Source organism: Engystomops pustulosus, chromosome 5 (assembly GCF_040894005.1).
Source record: "Engystomops pustulosus chromosome 5, aEngPut4.maternal, whole genome shotgun sequence".
Taxonomy (NCBI): domain Eukaryota; kingdom Metazoa; phylum Chordata; class Amphibia; order Anura; family Leptodactylidae; genus Engystomops; species Engystomops pustulosus.
Window position 1 is genome coordinate 153,813,184 of NC_092415.1, and position 23,607 is coordinate 153,836,790.

The 23,607-nt window shown below is 41.6% G+C and overlaps 1 protein-coding gene across 4 annotated transcripts in view; it reads right to left on the reverse strand.

Annotated features, from left to right (window-relative positions):
* LOC140133369 (prostatic acid phosphatase-like) overlaps positions 1–23,607 on the reverse strand; it is a 31,566-nt gene that overhangs the window by 4,286 nt on the left and 3,673 nt on the right. For 2 of the 4 annotated variants that reach the window (XM_072153476.1, XM_072153473.1), the window contains exons 2-9: positions 18,404–18,499; positions 16,281–16,367; positions 12,384–12,536; positions 9,635–9,733; positions 7,781–7,879; positions 6,863–6,995; positions 6,557–6,642; positions 6,232–6,338 (exon numbers count right to left, since the gene is read on the reverse strand). In XM_072153476.1, coding sequence (XP_072009577.1) covers positions 6,232–6,338; positions 6,557–6,642; positions 6,863–6,995; positions 7,781–7,879; positions 9,635–9,733; positions 12,384–12,536; positions 16,281–16,367; positions 18,404–18,499 — 860 coding nt within the window. The remainder of the gene's footprint in view (positions 1–6,231; positions 6,339–6,556; positions 6,643–6,862; positions 6,996–7,780; positions 7,880–9,634; positions 9,734–12,383; positions 12,537–16,280; positions 16,368–18,403; positions 18,500–23,607) is intronic. The other 2 variants (XM_072153474.1, XM_072153475.1) reach the window with 2 other exon arrangements.

Here is a 23,607-nt window from a genome sequence, read left to right on the forward strand (position 1 = left end):
TATTGTGCCATTCTTCTGTTGTCTCTCCTAGAACTTTATGAATACTTTAAAAACTAGTTAATACTAGAGATGACTTTAAGTTCAGGTCTGGAGTTCTGTTGCGTACTATGAGACATATTGCCAGACTGGCAGCCGTGCATCCAGATTTATGTCCCTAGCTACTAGCCATGGCTGTGATAGGCAAAATGTGTTCCCTATGGCCAGTAGCTAGGGACATCAATTTTCTGGATTGGCTGCACAGGACATAACAGAAACCTGGGCCTGAACTTTGTGTGGATCTGCTGATCTCTAGTAACAACTAAATTTCAGTTTCAATAATTTTTTATTAATTTAATTTTATTATTAGCAGAATAAAAGCACAAATTCCGGTTTACTAAAGTAGGTATATAGTAATGAACAGCTACAAGCGTACATCTTAGGTCTTATAATTCAAATATCCAATGCTATATGTTCTCATATTAAAGAGGACCTGTCACCCAATTTATCGGCACTAGGAGCTGCTTACTAAACTAAGCAGCTCCTAGTGCTCGAGCAAACGCCGCAGTGTTAGAGTGATAGCGTTACCGGAAACCTCCGGTAACGCTATCTAACACTGCGGCGGGGTACAGTGTAATCATCGGACAGCCCGCTCCATAGGCCAGCAGTGACTGCCGCGCGCTAGGCGGCAGTCCCCGCCCCTAGGCACGCCCCAACCCCGCCCCCTCATGAATACATCGTACAGCTTTGCGAGCTGTCCGACAATTACACTGTACCCCACCACAGTGTTAGATAGCGTTACCGGAGGTTTCCGGTAACGCTATCACTCTAACACTGGGGCGTTTGATCGAGCACTAGGAGCTGCTTACTTTAGTAAGCAGCTCCTAGTGCCGATAAATTGGGTGACAGGTCCTCTTTAAAGCTGTATACATATACTGGTTGTCTATAGAGATAATTTATCCATTAACAACAAGAAAAAGAACACTTGCAGGAGATTGTCTGGGTACAGAAATTGCTTCCACGAAGTGGAAACAAGAAAGTTTTTACAGACCAAGGTGAGAGAGATCCATTTACTGTAACTCCACAGCCCATGACGAAGACATCCAAGGCTGCCATATTCTGAAAAGGTTATGGAATATGAGGAAACCATATGCCAATGTTGCTTCATAAGAGTAAATCTGGTTAATCTCAGCTATAAGATCTTCCAGTGTGGGAATAGATGAGGAATACTATCTCCTCGTTATTAAGATCCTTGCGATTGTAAGAATTTTGGTTGCAAACATTTTATTAGTATAGCGCAGTGGCAGATCTATTAACAGCAGGGCAATTTTGGAAGCTGCAGATAGCCTGCATAGAATATCACTCAGTAATTAAAATACGCTGTGCCAAAAATGTGATATATGACCATAGAATATGGTAAAGGGTTCCTTAGCTCCACAACCCCTCCAGCAAAGATGAGAAGTGTCTGGATACATGTGGCTAAGTCTGTCTGGAGTATAATACCAGTTTAGTATAGTTTTAATGGAAGCTACAACCTGCGAGCAACTTTTCAAATACTTATGAACTAAGGAAAAAGCTTTTATCCATTCCTGTTGGGAGATGGCAGTGTCTAAATTTTTTCCCCAGTGTTTCGAAGGGTGCGATATTGAGGAAAAAGAAACGTATGTAGCTTCAGGATTTTTCATCTATGAATTGTATTTACTGTATATGTAATTCTCCTACTCCATGTAGAATTTTACAATGTTTTTTTTCTTTTGGTAACAATGGATATATTTGTTTTAGGTGCAGTAATGATAAGTAGTTGCACTTGCGTATTCTACACATATCTATTCCAAATATACGTTTTTTCTTTCTACTTTTGAGATTGTACTTCAAAACCCACAACATCCCTTTTCAATCCTCATAATGTAATACATAACCCATTACATACATTCACCTATCCATAACCGTATCAAATATACATTTAACATCCATACTTCTATCACTTCCATCCATACCCTATACCAGTGATAGCAAACCTTTTAGAGACCGAGTGCCCAAACTTCAACAAAGACCCGCTTATTTATCGCAAAGTGCCATTGCAAAGTTGTCATTGATACCAGCTCTCTGAGGCACCAATATAGCAGAAAATAGTCCCAGGTACAGCTGTCACTTTAAAATATCTCTGTGCACAGCAAGTACTGGACTGTCTGGGACTGCAGGAAGATACCTGGAGTCATCTCTGGTGATGGCCTGAGTGCCCACTGAAAGGGCTCCGAGTGCCACCTCTGGCACCAGTGCCATAGGTTAGCCATCACTGCCCTATACCCTCTCTATATATGTAGGGGGACACATCACCTCACATCCATGCTGTTATCCTCTCAACATTTGTATACCGATATTGTTAGACATCCTCTCAGCAGTTGCATATATTCCCATACATAATCACTCAGCAACGTAGATGTGTCTGCATCAGTTTTTTGCATGAAAAAGTGTCTTTGGAGCTTGCATATGTATTGTTTAGTTGTTTCTTCTTTTGTATTGATTGTTTCTTCAACAGGAAGGGGAAATGCCAGGGGGGGGACGGGGGGGGAGGCAGGGGGGTTGCCAGAAACTGCCCACTGCCCCCATCACATAAAAAAAAATTTAAGTACTCATCTTCCAACTCCTCTTCTCTTCTCTCCTTCAGCAGTAGCGCGGGTAGAGCCAGGTCTGCACACTCTGCCAGTGCACACACAATGACGCGGCGGGTCAACACCTCATGACATCATAGTGTGACCTTCTGCTCTGCCCGTGCTACTGCTAAAGAAGAAGAGAAGAGGGGACACAGAATATAGATAAGTAATAGAAGGGGCATCATATATATAGAAGAGGGGACAGTATACACATCTAATATTGGGGGCAGAGTATATATACTGTATATCTAATAGGGGGCACAGTATATAAAGCTAATAAAGGGAGCACATTTATACTTAGAACATAAAATCGTAATTATATATTGTTGTAAATATTCATTGTTTGGATTCTTTAGTTTTCTCTCTGTGGTTACCAGCAGAGCACTCCCATCCTGCAGGGTGGATGTCCTAGTGGTATACAGCGTGTGATCATTGATATGTATGCAGATGCATTATCACATAAGTGCCATCATAGGGGACATATACAAATATGATATTACATTACAGATTACAAACAGTCATATGGAACAATAGGAGTGAGAGTCCTGCTCGCAAGAGCTTACAGTCTATGAGGAAGAATGGGGTGACAAAAGAGCTATAAGAGCTCGTATAATGCTCCAGCCATTCTTTATAAGGGAACAGTATAAAATAATTTAATAAATATAAATGCTGCTGCTTGAACCAGCCATTAGCCGCCATCTCATATACAAAGTCCAAAGACTACAATGAAGCCTGGAGCTTGGTATTTATCTGGTGTTTGCTGGATAACATATGGGAGGAGGACATAAAATGGATTAGTAACGAGAGGTGAAATTTTATACAATTAGTGAGTGTGATAGGCTTGCTAAAGAGATTAGTTTGGGAGAAGTCTTGGAGAGGTGAGTAATAGGTTTGAATTAAAGTAGAGATTAATCTTACAGATCTAAGAGCACAGGTTGGGTGATAAGAGAGGAGAGGTAGGTAGGCACAGCATTATTCAGAGATTTGTGGTTGAGCGTGATTATTTTAAACTGTATTCAGAAGGTGGGCAACTAGTGCAGTGACTGGCACAGACTGGAGACATTCATGTAGCATTTGGTCTGAAAGACAAGCCTGGCTGCTGCATTAAGAATAGATTGTAGGAGAGAGTCTAGTGAGTGGAAGACCAATTAGTAAGGGGTTACAGTAGTCTAGTCACGAGGGAATCAATCAACAATTAGCATTTGAGAGGTTTCAGTTGTAAGAAATGGGCCAACTCTGGGGATGTTTCTGAGATACATGCGGCAAGAATGAGCAAAAGATTGACTATGCGATTCAAAGGAGAGGTCGGAGTCCAGCAAAGCCCTAAGACAGTGGGCCTGTTGCCTCGGTGTTATAGTTATCCCACAGACTGAGATGGAGATGTCAGGGTTTTGTCAGTTAGCAGATGGTGGAAAGACAAGAAATTCAGTCTTAGAAAGATTAAAGGGAACCTTTCATCAGAAATTGACCTAATAAACCACTAGCTGTATGTTTCCAAGCAGCTGACCTCATTCCGGAGCATGAAGGAGTGTGGGGGTATCATTTGGAAAATCAACTTTGAAGTGAGATGTAAATTGGTTGTACAAAGTAAAGGAGGCAGAAATTTTAACACTGAAATCAAGCTCTTTTACTCAGAAAGCCCACTCCACTGTAATTGATGGTCCTACATCCAGAGACATCACTAACCAGATCTCCTGAAGTCCGATGCACAATATCAGTCACAGAACAATAGAAATTCAGAGTTCCCCACCTTAATTTCAGTGTTAAATTCTCTCCTTGACTTTATCCAACCAATTTACATCTCACTTCAAAGTAGATTTTCTGAATGATGCCACCACACTGGATAATAAAAGAAACAAAAACTAGAAGGGGTTACACTACCTGACAGTATACTAGTTGTGATTTATTAGGCCAATTTCTGATGACAGATTCCCTTTACGTTTCATGAAGAGAGGACATGATGTTATAGACGGCAGAGAGACAATCAGTAGTGCTCTAGTAGAGCGGGGGTGATGTTACGTGCAGATGTATACAGCTGGGTATCATAAACATAAAGATAATACTGAAACCAAATCTGCTGATGGTTTGTCCGATGGGGGCAGTATAGATTGAAAAGAGAAGAGGACCTAGGACTGAGCCCTGAGGAACCCCAAAAGTGAGAGAAAAATTAGAAGAGAGATCCATAAAAATAGACACAGAAAGTGTGGTCAGAGAGATAGGTAGAAAACCATGAGAGTACAACGTCCTTTAGACCAATAGAGCGAAGCATCCTGAGGAGGAGCTGGTGGTCCAGAGTATCAAATGCTGCTGAGAGATCCAGAAGAATGAGAAGAGAATAGTCACACTTGCATTTACCAGTGAGATGATCATTAGAGACTTTAGAAAGAGCAGTTTCAGTAGAATGCATAGTACGAAAACCAGACTGTAGGGGGTTGAGGAGTTAGTTAGCAGAGAGATAGTGGGTTAGTTGAGAATAGACCAGATGTTCCAGGAGTTTGATAAGAATGAGAAAAGGAGACAGCGTGCTTAAGGCGCAAGTTGTCTCAGAAGGTAATTGTATGAGTTTCAGACAAAGAGTGTCACAGGGGGGCTATCGCATGGGGGGGAGGGTTGTCATGGGATGGTTATTGGGGGAGGGAGGAGGGTGACATGCCATTGTGCCCCAACATGGAGGAGGCCTCCCTTCACATGTCTGTATCCATGGTTGTTGGAGAGAGGAAGGGGGGGGGGGGGGATATGTGTCCCTCCCCTCAACAACCACGGATACATCTATATAGTCTGTATCCATACATATTGTCTGTATCCATTATTGTTGCCCCTCTCCCACTAAAGAACAATGGATACAGACTTTATAGATGTATCCATGGTTGTTGGGGCACCCATCCCCCCAGCAACCACAGATACATCTATATAGGCATGTGAAGAGAGGCCACGGTTGGGCATTTTATCAGTGAAGGGAGGCCACAGCAGGGCATTTTATGAGTGGTGGGAGGCAGCTGCTGGGACATGTTATTAGTGAAAGGAGGCGGCTACTGGGACATTTTTTTAGTGAAGGGAGGCCGCTGCTGGCCATTTTATAAGTGAAAGGAGGCCACTGCTGGGCATTTTATTAGTGAAGAGAAGCCGCTGCTAGACATTCTATTAGTGAGGGGAGGCCGCTGTTCGACATTTTATTGATGTAGGGAGGCAGCTGCTGGGAACCGTTATTAGTGAAGGGATGCCTCTGCTGGACATGTTATTAGTGAATGGAGGCCGCTGCTGGACATGTTATTAATGAAGGGAGGCTGCTGCTGGACATGTTATTAATGAAGGGAGGCTGCTGCTGGACATTTTATTAGGGAATGGAGGCCGCTGCTGGACATGTTATTAGTGAGGGGGGGTCGCTGCTTAACATTTTATTAGTGAAGGGAGGCCAATACTGGTCATATTATTAGTGAAGGGAGACCACTGCTAGACAAAAGCCATAACCTGATGACACCAATAGGGGGCATACGAGCTGTAAATGCCTAGGGCAGCATCAAGTCTAAATACAGAGCTGATTGGGACCCGTGCCTCAGATATTTTACCACACTAGCAATGCCACTGCTCATGTGTAACTTACCCCTGATCACCTCTATAAAGTTCAAAAATGTGACATGCAGCATAAGGGGGGATTTTTCCATTGGAGACATTGAGAGCCATCTGGAGAGAAGCTATAGTGGTGTCATGCTGCAAAAGAGAAATAGTAAAAGCTAGTCAACCCCTTTAAGACACATATAGGTGAACACATCACTTTTTTTGCAATTTCATTTCAAACAATCAAACAAAGTATTACATTAAGTTAATTTGTGTGAGATTTGTCATCATTTTCATCTTTTTTTACTATACATAAATGTCTTACTAAATATAGCAGTACAGTACAAACACACATTCAATGTTTTACATACCCCAGAATACATGATCAGCTTCAGATTGCTGGAGGCATTCCTTGCTGCATTTGAAATATTTTTTATAATAGAACCCATAAGGACACCTACAAATGACAGAAAATACATATTACTATATTTTTAAATCATTGTAATCAGAACAATAATAGTCCTTTCAGGTGATTGAAATGAATTCAAAATACATGGTCTATGGGTCATCTTTGTTTCTCAGAGACTCTTAGAAACATGACTTACTGCATCACAGTTAGTTATGTTGCTGTGATCAAACTGTAATATAAAACTAGATGTAAGAGGATAGTAACTTACCTCCTTGTAGCCTGGATTTCTCATGATGCTTATATACTCCAAATATAGTTGCCAAGCCAATATCTGATAGCCGAGACAGTTTGTTCAGGACGTCATCGGTTGCCCAGACCGGCAGAGAGTAATTGTGAATTTGCTAGAATAAATTCACATTTTTCCACATGTAGTTTATTTTAAATACAACTATTTCACACACATGACCAAGCAGGCAATTATTTTCTGTACCTGACCTACATTCCAGCCTACCTTTACTCTATAAACATATATAAATAGCTATTTCTTGTGTGCTCTACTCTGGAAATGAGCGAGGCTTGGGACTTTCCCCTGTCATATACTGTAAATGTCCTGTTAAAATAGTAAGCTAAATAAGAAGTCCAGGAGTCCAGGAGTTCATTTAACCAAATTTCCTATTTCAGGTACATTCCAAAAGACCAACTACAAGATCCTTACTTCGTGATATGAAACCCCATGAGGCTACAACCTACCCTTTGGTGTCACCTGTTTGCTAGAGATGTTGTAGCATCCTGAGAACTATGCCCCATATCTGGTGGGAATGTGGGGGACTGGACTTGTTGTGGACTACGGTTTGGGAACCTCTGTGATACCTCCATCGACTCACCTCTGAGATAGCCCTGCTCTGCATATTCAACCTGTATGTGTAATCTAGTTTTGTCTCCACTAGGTTTCCTTATATGTAATCTAGTTTTGTCTCCAGTAGGTTTCTTAGGGTTATTATTTTACACTGTATTCGGAAGGAGACAGGCAATCAGTGCAGTGGTGGCATCCATGTAGAGTTTGGTGTGAAAGACAAGCCTGTTCTGCAGCAGTGAGACTTGTCAATCAGGAAAAGGGAAGCAGGCCAATACAAGTAACCCATGAATATGCAAAATGTTTATTGATTTAAAGCACAATTATATTTACCTCACAGAGTAAAGCATCATATAATATCCACCACCTGTAAGCATCTTGTATCTCCTTGGGTGAGTAACCAGTCATATTTGGTAAACTATTTATAAAGTCCTGTAAGAAATAAACAATCACTATGATGTCCAGACACATTGAGCGAGATTAATTTTGCCTTCTGTGCCAGTTTTGTGGGGTAGAAGGCTGGAAGGCGGGTGCCGGAGTGCCAGTGGGAGTAATTTCAAGACTGGTGTTAATGCCAGTCTTAATGAATTCCCCCACATTGTTTCTAATTTGCATTAAACTTATATATCATCTATAGGTATGTATTTGTATGATAAAGAGTGGGTCATTTTAGTTAAGATAGATAACTGGCCAGATACATGAGACCTCCACCATCCAAGCCATGGCTGATCCCATAAGTGTGGTTCATAAAATAATAGATCTTATTGACCAGCAAAGATAAAGGAGGCTTTGGCTCTCATATGTCACTTGTAATTTGAGGGCTAATTTGAGCTAACACCTGATGTCCTCTTTCCAAATACACCAAACACTTAAGTCAGGGCCTTGTGCAAGTATGGTAACCTTGCTTACTGTATATATATACAGGAGTCATGTAGTGTCTTGGTACCAGAGCTGGGAAGTGAAACGAGGTTTCATTTGCTATAAAACACAGCCGGTATGATTGTATACAGATAAACAACATACCATTATAGTTCAATATCTGATGTTGCTCACATCACACAAAGTAAATCCTTTATGATAGACATCTAAATAGTGGACAGATATTTTTTAAAATATACAAAAACTTACACCACATGTATTTAGGCACTTTTACTGCTGGTGCAACGGTATGTAAGGGGATGTGGTCCATGAAAAGGAGAATGGGGTTTCATAGGAAAAAGTCTGCACATTAGACAATTTATTGTCACATCCATGCTGAAACATCCCTCTATCTGCAGTTGGCAGAATAGGTGGAGTTAATTTGTGTGTGAACTGTGGCTTGGATTAACTGAGCCACACCTTATCCTTGCACTTCAGCCCTGCCCGGCAAGGGTTACTAGCCTGATTGACAGTTCCCCCAGTGTGCTGCTGGAGGCGTGTCCAGGAACTGCCTTATATACCTGCCTACTCCCATCAGACCTGCTAGTAATTCAGTCTCCTGTGTTATCTAGTGCTTTGCTTGTTTCTTGCTATACTGTGTATCGACTTCTGCTTTGCCTACTGACCATTCTATTTGCTATACGATTCTGTACCTTTGCTGCCATCTTAGTTTTGACCCGATTCCGTCCGACTCTGCTTGTCTGTCTGTATCTGTTGTTTGTCCCTCAGTGTTGTGTCTCTCCCAGTGTTATCCAACTTTCCCTGTCTCAGTCCTGTGTTCTGTGAACCAATGTGAACACTGGTCTATTCCTGTATTCCAGTTACCTCTCCGCTCCAGCAACCAGCAGCTGCCAGACGAAGTAAGTCGCCCCTGTCATCTTGTAGGGTCACTCAGGGACTGTCAGTTAGGTTCCTGATAGTGGGTTCGCCCTTATCAGGGCGGTTTATCCTCTTTAGGCAGGGCCTTAGCCCGCAGGGACGTCACAGGGTGAGTTCGCCACCACTTACCTAGTCTGACAGCTAGCGCCAAACCTGGTTGTGGGTGTGCGGTTGATGGACAGGTACTGACACTTATACTACACCATATTTATCATCCATCATCAGCACACCTTCAACACACCAGCACAACTTTTGTAGTGGTGAAAGATGGACAAAAGATGGGAATTTCTTTCCCTTAAGCTATGCCTTTGCCCCTACGGCAGCTTTTCCTCGTATTATGTAAAAGTAAAACCATCTTTTTCTATTAAAAGTAGATAGTATATAACTTACCTTATATGGCTCAACTAGATTGCTAAACTCTTTTGATGTATATGTTTCAATTTGCAGTTGGTTGTACCGAGGACAATTTTTTAGCGGCATGGAAAGCAGCTGAAATAAAAAAAAAGCATTACAGCTATCCGCTACATCCATTACCTATAAAGCAATTACATTCAGAGTCTAGTCTAAACTAAATTTGAATCTGAAATAGAAAAAAATGTGAGACCAGAAGTCATGACTGTACTATTTGTCACTCAACTTTTACATACTTTTCTTTATAGCATTCAGAAGTTGAGGTGCATCCTCTGTTTGTCAGGTTCACAGCGGTAACAGGGTTTTTTTACTCAAGGAACAAAAAGGGTAACCTAAGCATTGCACCCACAATGCTCTGAAATTCTGATATCCAAGATACATATATTTTAGGTATTTTAGGTAACAGGTATTTTTATGATGCAGCGTACCTCATCAGCTCCCAAAATAATTTACGCCGAATTCTTAAATTCTTTTATTACCTTTTTATAATAAATACTTATTTGATGTATTTGAGTCATAATACTCCCTGATGATACACATTGCTGGCATATTTACTTAGAAAGTGGGAACCTGCACTAAAAATGCTATTTCCGTATATATAATGCTGGGTGTGGCGATTCACTAAGATCGTGGGCCAGAAATCATGAATCTGTCGCTTCCCTGCTCATGTCTGACAGAGTTCACCATCTTTTTTGTGGTGCACCTTTAACATAGGGCATGCAACACAATTTGCAAGTTAAATACGGTGCTTGGTCCGAATCAGTCGGACCGACCAACGGCACTACTTTAATTTGTGTCGCATGGAGGCTAGCTGCACCACCAAAGGGTTGCGTGTAACACAATAGCAGCACAGACACTTCTTAAACACTTGTCCAAGCCATTTTTGGCCTAGAAGAGTGTGCACAGTCCTACAAAAGTGTGGTGCAAAGCCTTTCGTAAATATGTGCCCCATTATTTCTTCTCTGCACATTACCCTGAACCACCAGAATCACAGCTTTCCAAGGTAAGTGCATGGTCTGTTATCCATGCTGTGACATGCACCTGACAAACACATGTAAAGTTTTATAAGGGGATCCTAGCACCAGATGCAGGATGTAAGGATGTAGGCAACAGCAGGATCACACAAAGATGATTTGGCAAAAGTTGCAAATGTTTGCCCAAGAAAAGTGGTGTGAAAATATGTAATACTTGGGCGCCGCCATCTTGTTGGAGATCGCCGCTCCCCATGACATCATCGGGAAGCGGCAATCGGTTGCCATGACAGCCTCAGGTCTTCCGACTGGTTTTAACCCATTGATTATAATGTGTGATTCGCACATTGTAATAAATGAGGAGGAAAATCCCCATATACTGCCATGCTGTAGCATAGCAGTATATGGTAGGATCAATCAGACAACCTAGGATTAAAGTACTCTAGGGGGTCTGAAAAATAGTAAAAATAAAAAAAGTTAAAAAAAATTATAATTAAAAAAACATAAAAATTCAAATTACCCCCTTTTCCCTAGAACTGATATAAATATAAATAGTATAAAAAAACCCAAAACACATTAGGTATCACCGTGTCCGAAAATGCCCATTCTATCAAAATATAATAATGGTTTTTCACTGCGTTTAACGCTGTAACGGAAAACAGCACTTTTTTGCCATTTTGAAAAATATTAAAAATTCTATAAAAAGTGATCAGAAGGTTGTACAGTCCTAAAAATGCTAGCATTGAAAACTTCATCAAAAGTCGCAAAAAATGACACCACTCACAGCTCCTACACCAAAATATGAAAAAGTTATTAGTGCTAGAAGGTTGCTAGAATTTTTTTAATTTTTGTAAATGTATGAAAACATTATAAAACCTATACAAATTTGTTATCCCCATGATTGCACCGACCCATAGAATAAAGAAGACATGTAATTTGGGGCGCACAGTGAAAGCCGTAAAATCCAAGCCCACAAGAAAACAGCATTTGGAATTTTTTTTCACGCTTCCCAGTACACGGTATGGAATAATAAATACCATCACTATGAAGTGCAATTTGTTATAGATTTTTGATTTAAGGGGTGAAAAATGGAAATTAAAAAACAATAAAGGGCTAGATCTTTAAAGGGTTAAAAAAAGAATTCCGTCAACAAAATGGGGCTCATTTACTAAGGGTAGCGCTGCTCACTTTTGTCAGACTGTTCACCTTTTTCAGGGATTGCACGGCTTGCACAGGTATTAAACAGGTGTCTGCACTGGGCTTTTGGCGCATGTGATCCTTTTTTGGCACAGCTGCGCTGACTTCCATGCAACACGATTTAGGGGGTGCCGTTGGATGATCCGACTGATTCGGACTCAGTGCAGGATTTAGCTTTGAAATTGTGTTACAAGCCCAGGCACTTACATACACCACTAAAAATAAGTTGAACTCCGTAGGACCTGAGCGGGGAAACGACACATGCAGGATACCGGGTGCACGTTCTTAGTGAGTCTTAGCGGAGTCTGACAATGCACTTTCTGTGAACTCCAGCAGGCAGCTAAGTAAATGTGCCTCTGTATGTTAAAAATGCACCATAAAAAAGATGGTGCACACTCCCCAAACAGTGCAGGGAGCGTGAGATAACAATAGTATTTAATAATGAGGCGCACCATGCACATTTGTCAGGCCAATTGCACTTAGTGCAGTTTGCCTAACTATTGATTATTTTGGGACTTACTCTTTAGAATGGGTTTGCACAAAAAATTCCTCAAACTTACTTTGTCCTCTGTGAGAGGCACTGTATGGACTGGAATCGGTTTCCATGTCATATTTTTGTTCCAGATTTGCCTGCCAACTGGTGGATATAAACCAGCGAGGTTTGTCTGTGCACTCATTAATGTACGATCCATATCTGTGCTTCTCACATAAACCTAAAAGAAGAACAAATCATATCAGATTACTGTACATACATGGAGCTTCTGTGCCCCTGTGGAATTTCGAGGATTTGGCCCCAGACAGTACTTAATATTGTTTTTTTTTAATCAAATGGTTATAACAATGTTGATGGTAGTTTATACATTAGTATAATTTAAGATTTGTTTCCACTCTATACTGTATACTAGACAGACTTTTGGTCCTACTACTGCTGTTACTTTTTGTTGCTCAATTTTTTCAAAGATTGAAAGTTAAAGGGAACCTGTCATCAAGAAGATAATTTTTCAATGATGACAGATTCCATTAGGCTATTGTCTGTTAATTTAAAATATCCCTTTGTCAAAATCCTGAATAAAAGTAGTGCTTTATAATTGTTTATTTTACCTTACCTGGCTTCCTGCCAGCAGCTTCTGTTAAAGTCCTGGGGGAGGGGGCAGTAGAAAATTAAAGAGGATCTGTCACCAGATTTTGACAACCCTGAGTAAAACTGCCTACTGATATAGGGTTCTTTCTGAAGTCCTTCTCATATCACCTAAAATTAGCTGCCAGTGAGCCACTGAACCTTAATTATAGATGTTTTTCTGATATGTAAATTAGCTTTTGTGACTCATGTCTGGTATCTGTGACTCTTCTCTCTCTCCGGCTGGCATTGAATCACACCCTCTTATTCTGACTGACAGCTCTGTGTCTCTTCAAATCCCTGCCCTGTCTCTTTGTACTTAGGGACCGTCTGCTAATATTCAACTACAGACATACACTCACCGGCCACTTTATTAGGTACACCATGCTAGTAGCGGGTTGGACCCCCTTTTGCCTTCAGAACTGCCTCAATTCTTCGTGGCATAGATTCAACAAGGTGCTGGAAGCATTTCTCAGAGATTTTGGTCCATATTGACATGATGGCATCACGCAGTTGCCGCAGATTTGTCGGCTGCACATCCATGATGCGAATCTCCCGTTCCACCACATCCCAAAGATGCTCTATTGGATTGAGATCTGGTGACTGTGGAGGCCATTTGAGTACAGTGAACTCATTGTCATGTTCAAGAAACCAGTCTGAGATGATTCCAGCTTTATGACATGGCGCATTATCCTGCTGAAAGTAGCCATCAGATGTTGGGTACATTGTGGTCATAAAGGGATGGACATGGTCAGCAACAATACTCAGGTAGGCTGTGGCGTTGCAATGATGCTCAATTGGTACCAAGGGGCCCAAAGAGTGCCAAGAAAATATTCCCCACACCATGACACCACCACCACCAGCCTGAACCGTTGATACAAGGCAGGATGGATCCATGCTTTCATGTTGTTGACGCCAAATTCTGACCCTACCATCCGAATGTCGCAGCAGAAATCGAGACTTTTTTCTAATCTTCTACTGTCCAATTTCGATGAGCTTGTGCAAATTGTAGCCTCAGTTTCCTGTTCTTAGCTGAAAGGAGTGGCACCCGGTGTGGTCTTCTGCTGCTGTAGCCCATCTGCCCCAAGGTTCGACGTACTGTGCGTTCAGAGATGCTCTTCTTCCTACCTTGGTTGTAACGGGTGGCGATTTGAGTCACTGTTGCCTTTCTATCAGCTCGAACCAGTCTGCCCATTCTCCTCTGACCTCTGGCATCAACAAGGCATTTCCGCCCACAGAACTGGCGCTCACTGGATGTTTTTTCTTTTGCGGACCATTCTCTGTAAACCCTAGAGATGGTTGTGCGTGAAAATCCCAGTAGATCAGCAGTTTCTGAAATACTCAGACCAGCCCTTCTGGCACCAACAACCATGCCACGTTCAAAGGCACTCAAATCACCTTTCTTCCCCATACTGATGCTTGGTTTGAACTGCAGGAGATTGTCTTGACCATGTCTACATGCCTAAATGCACTGAGTTGCCGCCATGTGATTGGCTGATTAGAAATTAAGTGTCCGGTGAGTGTATAATGCTCTATTTACAGATGGGAAATATTGTGTCAATTTTTTTACACGGTGCCTTGTGTTACATTTATGACATGTGACCAGTGACATCATCACAGATCCTTCAGACTGCTAAGAATATCAAACTGCACCCCTCTGATGACAGGTAATTTAAGATAAAAGGTGATTTATGTGGATGTCAGCGAAACAATTTTTGGCGAAAAGAAGGGTGTCAGTTAATAGGGCTCTATAGAAACCTGCACTGGCTGTATATGTGCAAATGTGATGACAGGTTTCCTTTAAGAAGCTGTATATACCGCCTCAATTCTGTCCCTCCCCCACCCTCTCCGTTGCTCCCTACCTTCTTCCCTGTATCCCACCACTTGCATACATAAGCTCAACACCGTGCGGGGAGCTGTAGCTTTTAGTTATGCACAATTATAAGTGACCCAGAGGGAGTGACAGGGTCAAAATGCCGCACTTTCGTCGGGTTTCCCGAATATTTCCGATTAACGCCGAATTGCCCCGCACCCGCGGTAGGATTGTGGTGCCGGCTTTCACGCGACAGAAATGGGGGGGGGGGGGGCGTGGCCATTGGACAACCCAACGGATTTGGAAAAACGCGGAATTTAAAAAAGAATTTGTGTCCCAAGATCAGCACTTACATGCACCAGGATGAAGAAGCTGAACTGCGGAGGATCTCGGCGCAGCAGCGACACCTGATGCACGACCTTAGTGAATCCCGGCAGACCCGAATCAGCGCCGTACCACGCGCCGCTGGATTACGACTGGACCGGGTAAGTAAATGTGCCCCAATATGTTGTTTGTGTACTGCCATCGCCTCAATGTCTAAACTTCCTTCACAGGCTGAGCGACAACATGACATTGCCGCACCTTTGTGTGTGGGAGCCTAGACACTTAGGCGCCAGTGGTATGCAAACTACATAGTGAGTTGCGTTGCACTCACTGTATAGCAACTGTAGAGTCTACGCGACGCATGCACATTGAGGAGTGAAGAAAGGTCTCATTATGCATGATAGAAAGCTACAGCTCACATTGGAAGCATGAGAATTGCTTATGGTAGTGAGCTAACGTAGGCAGGGCTGTGGAGCAGTGGAGAGGCTGAGGGAAGGGACATCATTGAGGAGAATGGGAGGAGGAATCTAGGTATAAACAGTTTGTACTGACCCCCTTCCCTAACGTCTTTGGACCTCACCTTGGCTGCTACTGGGGACAAAGTCGCCCTTGTGGAACGACCTGGTGGTACCACACGGCAACAATTCCAACCCGTTTTGCAGCAGACTCTGGTGAAAACCGGGTGCCACTTAGATTCCAGTCCCAGGTGTCGGCTTACGTCATCGTCCGCGGTGGTCCAGTGGGTCCATTGCCACTGATCCTGACAGACCTGGCCTGTCCATGGACTGCATTAGTTGACAGCCATGTATTTGAATGGCCTCAATTCTAAAGTGTGTTCCACCTTTAGATAAAAAATATACTTTCTATAATTAATATATTTCCCAAGACAACTCCTGTATTAATTTTTTACAGATTTCAAGATCATTGCTTGCTGTTATTCAACAGAAACCATAATTACCATTCCCAAGTGAACAAAAATCAACCCTGGTCATGTGACAATGACAAATGTACAAGGAACGTTACATGACACAGCTTGTACTGTAACGTAATTGTGGTGGACCCATGTTTTCTCATGTTAGATTCTAACTGGCAGCAAGGACAGAGAAAGATTATCTGTAAATTTGACTTGAAGGTGAATTTGTTGTACTTCTTGTATAGTATAATTATTTCACAAACACATTTTGAAAGCAATAAAATATTTACCTCATGCCGACTATAAGTCTCATTCAGAAATCCAGAATATCTCTTCCTCATATACTTTCCCAGTTCAAAGTGTTGCTCCATGCCAAGCTGTTAATTGGGAGAGACAAGTATTGATTCATGTTTATGTTATTATTATTTGATGATGTTTGTACAGGATTAGAAGACCACATTGTACTGTAAGGGAAAAGTCATAGACTGACATTTTAATAATATCCACCTTTTTCCAGATTCCTCCCTACTGTGTTTATGGATCCATTCACTACCTGCTGTATTCTTTAACAGCTATCCAGAACTGATCAGAAACTAAATGGCACCCAGACCTCTAATGAGCAAAACTGTTAATGTATCAAAACTTTTTTTTTAAGATTGCAGGTACCCTATAAGCTCAAAAATTAATACTAGAATGTAGATTATTTTATTAATTCTGCCTCCTACTTGTCCTTTTGTTGTACATAAGTATGTGTCGTGTCAGGCACCTGGGGCAGTGGACCCACTGGACCTCCACGGACGATGAAGTAAGCCAACACCTGGGACCGGAGTCTAAGTGGTACCCAGTTTTCACCAGAGCCTGGCGCAAAGCAGGTTGGAATTATTGTGGCGTGGTAGCACCATGTTATTTCACAGGCGTGACTTTGTCCGGGGTGGCCGCCAAAGAGGAGTACAGAAGTAAGCAAGGCAAACGTGGTCGGGGACAGGCAGAGGGTCAAGACATGCAGCACAGGATCAGAGTTGGGGACGGAGCGGTAGGTCAGGGCAGGCAGCACGGGATCAGGGTTAATAAAGGAACCCGGGTCACAACAGGAAATTGCAGAGGAAATACAGGGCATCAGGGACAAGCTTTCTCAATGGCTAAACGGCACGAAGATCCAAAGGGTTACAGGAAGAGGCTGGCTTATGAGGAATCCCGGGAATAGCTGGCACCAATCAATGGTGCGCTGGCCCTTTAAATCTTCTGTAGTCAGTGCGCATATGTTCCCTTCTCCTAGGGCGCGCGCAACAACTGACCGCTCAAACAGGAGTGTGGACATGTGAGTTGGGGGGTGGGGGGGGAGGATTCAGGAGCACGGAGAGGGGCACAGGTGAGCCAGCGACCTGAGATGTAGGTTGCGGGAGCACCTGTGACAGTATGTTGTACTTACCAAGTAAATTCCAACGTCATACCATGATGCAGTCATGGCACAGCAGAAGGCACAGTGCCGATGGGAGCTCCACTATGCGCTCGCACATAGGCACTAAATGCGGAGCCAGGGTTTCAGCAACAGGACCACCTTGAGGACGTGCAGGTAGGGAGGGTGCTGGGGCGTAGTGTCACATTGCTTCCTTTCCCCAGAGAGGCTACACCACGCCCCAGTACCCTCTGGTGGAAATTAGCATATTAGCTAGATAAAGTGTAGTTTAGTTTAGAATCTATTGTATTATTAGGTAAAGAGAGATTAGAGTTTGAAGATTACAAGGAACCTACCATTGGATCTACCTTAATAGGAAGATTTCTGTTGGTAGGTTTTTTTAAACTGCCCCTAAAAATGTATAATAAAAATCAAAAAATAATTGCAGGAAGGAATTAAAGGGGTTTTTTCTGATCCCAACACCTAAACAACTAACTTATTTGCTGTGGGAAGCTGTGGTACATGTGACACAAAGAATGGAGCCTCTTTACAAAGCAATCTTCTTTCTTGCAAATGGGAGGGGATTAAAGGGGTTGATTTCATTGGACAATTCGTTTTTTTTTGTTGCAAAGTTGTCCAACAGTTCATAGCACAGGCTATAGCTAGTTTGCAGGATTGGCTGTAGAAGGCCCATTTCACCTCCCTCAGGCCCACTTGGCATGAAAGTGGCATAAGGGAACAAACAGTCACAATTCCTGGCCTTGCTCTAGAATTGAGACTATATAAAAGTTTGTATGAAACTGGTGTACATCTGCCCCCATTTATTTTATGGTTTACAAAGAATTTCACTTTATTTATACATACATTTTACTCTTTGTAATAATGGGCCTTACTGTTTCCTGCATATTTATAGGATCATTATATAAAAACAGTTGACTAAAGTAAATAAAGTATAGAAAATTGTAATTTTTTATGAAATATTATTATTTGAATAATTTCTTATGCATTTTTGTTTACCTCGGTGAGTTGTCCAAACCCATCAGGCCAAGAGTCTTCTTGATATTTGTCCTTAGGATATGTCTTAGTTGGACTTCTATCACCATGACGAAATACCTGTGAAATAATATGCAGCCCAATTAAAAAATTTTTAATAATAAATAAAGTTAAAAGTCAGTCCCCTGGTTATGGATAAATCAAGATTTTCTCCAGCTCACCTAAATCTGCGGTCAAATCTTCAAGTAGCACGGATCCAACTCGACTGCACGAGTGCAATGATCACGAAAAATCCACGGATCCAGTTTTTTGTAAACAATAAAACCGCCTTTATTCTTCGTTACTTGGCATCCAACAGCAATAAACAGGTTTACAGGGCAACGTCAACGCATTTCTAGCTCTAAACCGTGCTCTTACTCATGACTCAGTAAGAGCACTCAGTCATGAGTAAGAGCACGGTTTAGTGCTAGAAACGCGTTGACGTTGCCCTGTAAACCTGTTTATTGCTGTTGGATGCCAAGTAACGAAGAATAAAGTTTTTTTTTCACCATCACAGTGTCTGGATCTATTAGTAAGTGTCCATAGTTTATCATATTAATAGATAGATTTCCTTTAATGCCGTAAATGGCACTTTGTTGCAGCAAATTAGAATTGTCATTGTCTGTAATGCACAAGAAACACCATGAAGAGGAATATGGTTGAAAAGCAACTTTATAATAAATAGAGTTCAAAGTGGCGTCACAGAAAAATCAAGTAGAATATTAGGATTATTATGTTTTGGGTAGAGACATTTTACACAAGAAGGTGCAGGACCATGACAATGATTTTCTGCACTCAGTGACAGATTTATTGTATATCCTGCGTTTTATGAATACAAGTTAGAAAGCTGTGAGGGGGACGTGTCACTGTCAGCCTGTGTGTAGCATGTAATAGAGCAGGATGAACTGAGCAGATTGATGAACATCACTCAGTAAAAGTTTCTTATAGGTTTTGTATGCGTCCACTGTGTCTTTCTAAGCAGTGACTAAAGTTTATTGGTGTATGTGTTCTCACATAGGTAAGACTGTCAAGAACCGAATATGATGATTTCTCTCTGGATTCACAAGCACAAACTTCACACAAATCTGCTCAACTTGTCCATGTGCTGCATGCAGACAGCACAGACTATTTTACATGACAGGTTCCTTTTACATAGCTCCCAACCGTCCCGATTTTGACGGGACTTTCCCGTTTTTCATACCTCTGCCCCGCGTCACGGGCAGCTATGAGATTGTCACGGATTCTCCCCCCAGGTCCCGCTGTGTCCCGGCGCTGTGTCCGCATAGTAAATACTTTGAAAGTCTGAACTCACAGTACAGAATGGCTTCTACAGACATCGGGAGGGAATCCTTTTCAGAGAAGTGTCGGGCTTAGCGGAGAGAGCAGAGACCACGTCATCAGCTTCAGATCAGCATCTGTCCATATATGGTCACTGCATCTCCTAGGGTTCCCCAGAGCAGACATCGGGCAGGGAATCCTTTTCAGAGAAGTGTCGGCTTAGCAGAGAGAGCAGGGACCACCTCATCAGGTCAGATCAGCATCTGTCCATATATGGTCTCCAGGGCTTCCCCAGACACAAGCTCTTTATATAATTAAATTAAATAAAGTTTTGACCAAGCTGAGATTTGAACCTAGGACCTTGTGCACCATAGACAGGAGCTTAACTAACTGAGCTATAAGCCCAGTGATACAGAGCTGAGGATTTCTGGTAACTAAGAAGTGTTATCTGCCACTGTTACATTGTGACACAGACTAATGCACTGATATATAGAGAGGGATCTTCGTAGAGATTATTATTGTAATTATTGAGACTATTATTATTATTATTATACATTTTATTATTTTTATTATTATGGAGATGATTATTAATAATAGTAAAAATAATAATAATCATCTCCATAATAATAATAATAATAGTCTCAATAATTACAATAATCTCTGAGAAGATCCCTCCCTATATACCAAGGCATTAAATCTGTGTCACAGTGTAACAGTAGCAGTCATAGTTCTTAGTTACCAAAATTCTATACCCAGATAATCACTGAGATTATAGCTCAGTGGGTTGGGGCACTGTGGCATTATTATACATGGACACTGCAGGTTCTGGGTTCTAATCCCAATGAGGATAATATATATTTTTTTTTTATTGAGATCATTTTTATTATTATAATATGGCTAAAATTTGGGGCGTGGCCAGGAAGTGATTGGGGGTGTGGCTTAGGGGGCTACGCGTGCCGCCATTTTGTCCCTCTTTCATTTTCACAAATGTTGGGAGGTATGCTTTTAGAATGGGGAAAACTTCAGATATCATTTATCACAGTTACCGGAAAGTGATGTTCTGCACATCAAGGCCTACACCCTATGTGGGATCTGCGCCAGCGTATGATAGCCTGGCCGCTGCAAATTTGCAGCCCGATACATCAAGAGGCTTCTGCCTCTTGATGTATCGGGGCGGGAGGCCGCAAAGCGTTTATCCTACGCCAGGCAGGGCCTGGCGTAGAAAAAGACGCAGCAGGCGACTTTTCACGTATGAAAAGTCGCCGGCAGCAGCAAGTGCCCCACTGGCGGGAAGGTGGCGGATCAGGGCAAATAATCTCGTAGCTAGCAATAAGCTAGCATTTGCGATTATATCAGGGCCTCTGCGCCACTGGCGGTGCGCAGAGGTCCTGATAAATATCCCCCTATATCTCTATCATTAACCCCTTATCACCGACACTAGTTTTCAGCTCAATGACCAGACTCGATTTTTCAAATCTGACATGTCTCACGATAATTGGTTATAACTTCGGAACGCTTTAACATATCCTGGTGATTTTGAGAATGTTTTCTCGTGACACATTGTACTTCATGTTAGTTATAAAATTTAAGTGATACGTTTTGCGTTACGTTCTGAAAAAAAGTGAAAATTTGGCAAAAGTTTGTAAAAATTCTTCATTTTCCAAGTTTGAAATGTTCTGGTTTCCAGACAGGAAGTAAAACTACCCAAAAAGTTTGATAATTAACATTTACACAATATCTGCTTTATGTTGGGATGATATTTTATGCTTCCGGTCATTTTTCTAGGATGTTATGAGGTGCAGAACTTTAGGTGCGATTTTTCTTATTTTCATGAAAATTGCCATAACTCACATTTTGAGGGACAACTCGGCTTCCAAGTGACTTTGAGAGGCCTAAATAATAGTAAAACCTCATAAATTACCCCACTATAGAAACTTCACCCCTCAACGTATGTAAAACAACTTCTATTAAGTCCATTAACCCTTTAAGTGTTTCACATGGGTTAAAAAATATGGACCTGCGATTTAGAAACTATGGAATTTTTTTGGAAATACATTCATTTAGGCCAAAACTGACATTTTCAGAATAAATTAAATGATGAAACGCACTGCAACGCTTGATGCCCAATTCCTCCCGAGTGTACTGATACCACATATGTGGTGGTAAACTGCTGTACGGGCGCACGGCCGAGCATAGAATGAATGGAGGCGCCGTCCACAGCAGATTTGTATTGTCACATTGTACGACCTATAAATTTTTCTTTTTTTTGGTAATGCGATCATATGAGGGCTTATTTTTTATGGGATGAGATACAATGTATAAATAATTTATTTTGGGAGTCTAAAGCTTATTCATGAGATTTTATTAACTATTTCAAGGGGGACACAAACAAAATCATCAATTTTTATTTTGGATTGTGAGCATTCCCCCCCCCCCGCTCACCGTAACGTAAAAATAATATTTTATCTTTATTCTCTGGTTCACTACGATTGCGGTGATACCTCATTTATATAGTTTTTCTTATTTTGCTCAATTTTCCTGAGCAAAACCAATATTGGAGAAAATCGCATTGTTTTTACTATTGACAACTTTTCAGGGCCATAACTTCTGTATTTTTCTGTTGTCAGATCTGGTTGAGGGCTTATTTTTTGCGAAAACAGTTGTTCTTTTCAGTCGTATCATATTAGGTACCGTAACTTTTTTTGATCACTTTTTAGAACATTTTTTGTGATGGTGTTTGATGAAAAATTGTATATTATGGGAAGTTTTTCGAGTTTTTTTTTTACGTAGTTCACCGAGCGGGTTCAATATTGATTTAGATTTATTGTACAGATTAATACGGACGCGGTGATACCTCATTTATATAGTTTTTCTTATTTTGCTCAATTTTCCTGAGCAAAACCAATATTGGAGAAAATCGCATTGTTTTTACTATTGACAACTTTTCAGGGCCATAACTTCTGTATTTTTCTGTTGTCAGATCTGGTTGAGGGCTTATTTTTTGCGAAAACAGTTGTTCTTTTCAGTCGTATCATATTAGGTACCGTAACTTTTTTTGATCACTTTTTAGAACATTTTTTGTGATGGTGTTTGATGAAAAATTGTATATTATGGGAAGTTTTTCGAGTTTTTTTTTTACGTAGTTCACCGAGCGGGTTCAATATTGATTTAGATTTATTGTACAGATTAATACGGACGCGGTGATACCAAATATGTACGTGTTTTGTGTTTTATATACTTTATTTGCATTTTATGTGTTACTGGGGAGATTATGGGACTTTTATTTTATTTATTTAATTTATTTATTTAATTATATTATAAAAAGATTTAATTTTTTTTTTTTTTACTTTTTTACATTTTCTACTTCTTGGCTTGAATAAGCGATCATCCGATCGCTTATTCAAGCCTTTACACTGCAATACACTTGTATTGCAGTGTATAGTGAAAGTAACTGAGCATGCTGCCAGGAAGGCAGGACCCGGTGAGAAGAGGAGCCGACAGCCCCGGGTCACTCGTCGGAACCCGGGGCAGCGGCAGGAGGGATCGGATCCCCCGGTAAGCACACCAGGGGGGTCCGATCCACGGGGGACACACTTGCACGCCGCGGTCATGCTTGACCGCGGCGTGCAAGGGGTTAAACACCCGGGATCGGAGTTTTTCCGATCCCGGGTGTTAGTGCCGGGTCTGGGCTGTGATATCACAGCCCGACACCGGCACCAGCGAGACCCGGTGTCCCGAAAACTTCTTCTGATGCGCCGCCGTAGAAAGGCGTCGCATCAGAAGAAGTACCCTTAATGACCGCCGTAAAAACCCGATAGGGCGGTCATTAAGGGGTTAAAAGTCACAAAGCAAAGTTTTGTGCAAACATTTTTTAACATGCAAGGTTAATGTAATGTGAATGCAACCACAAT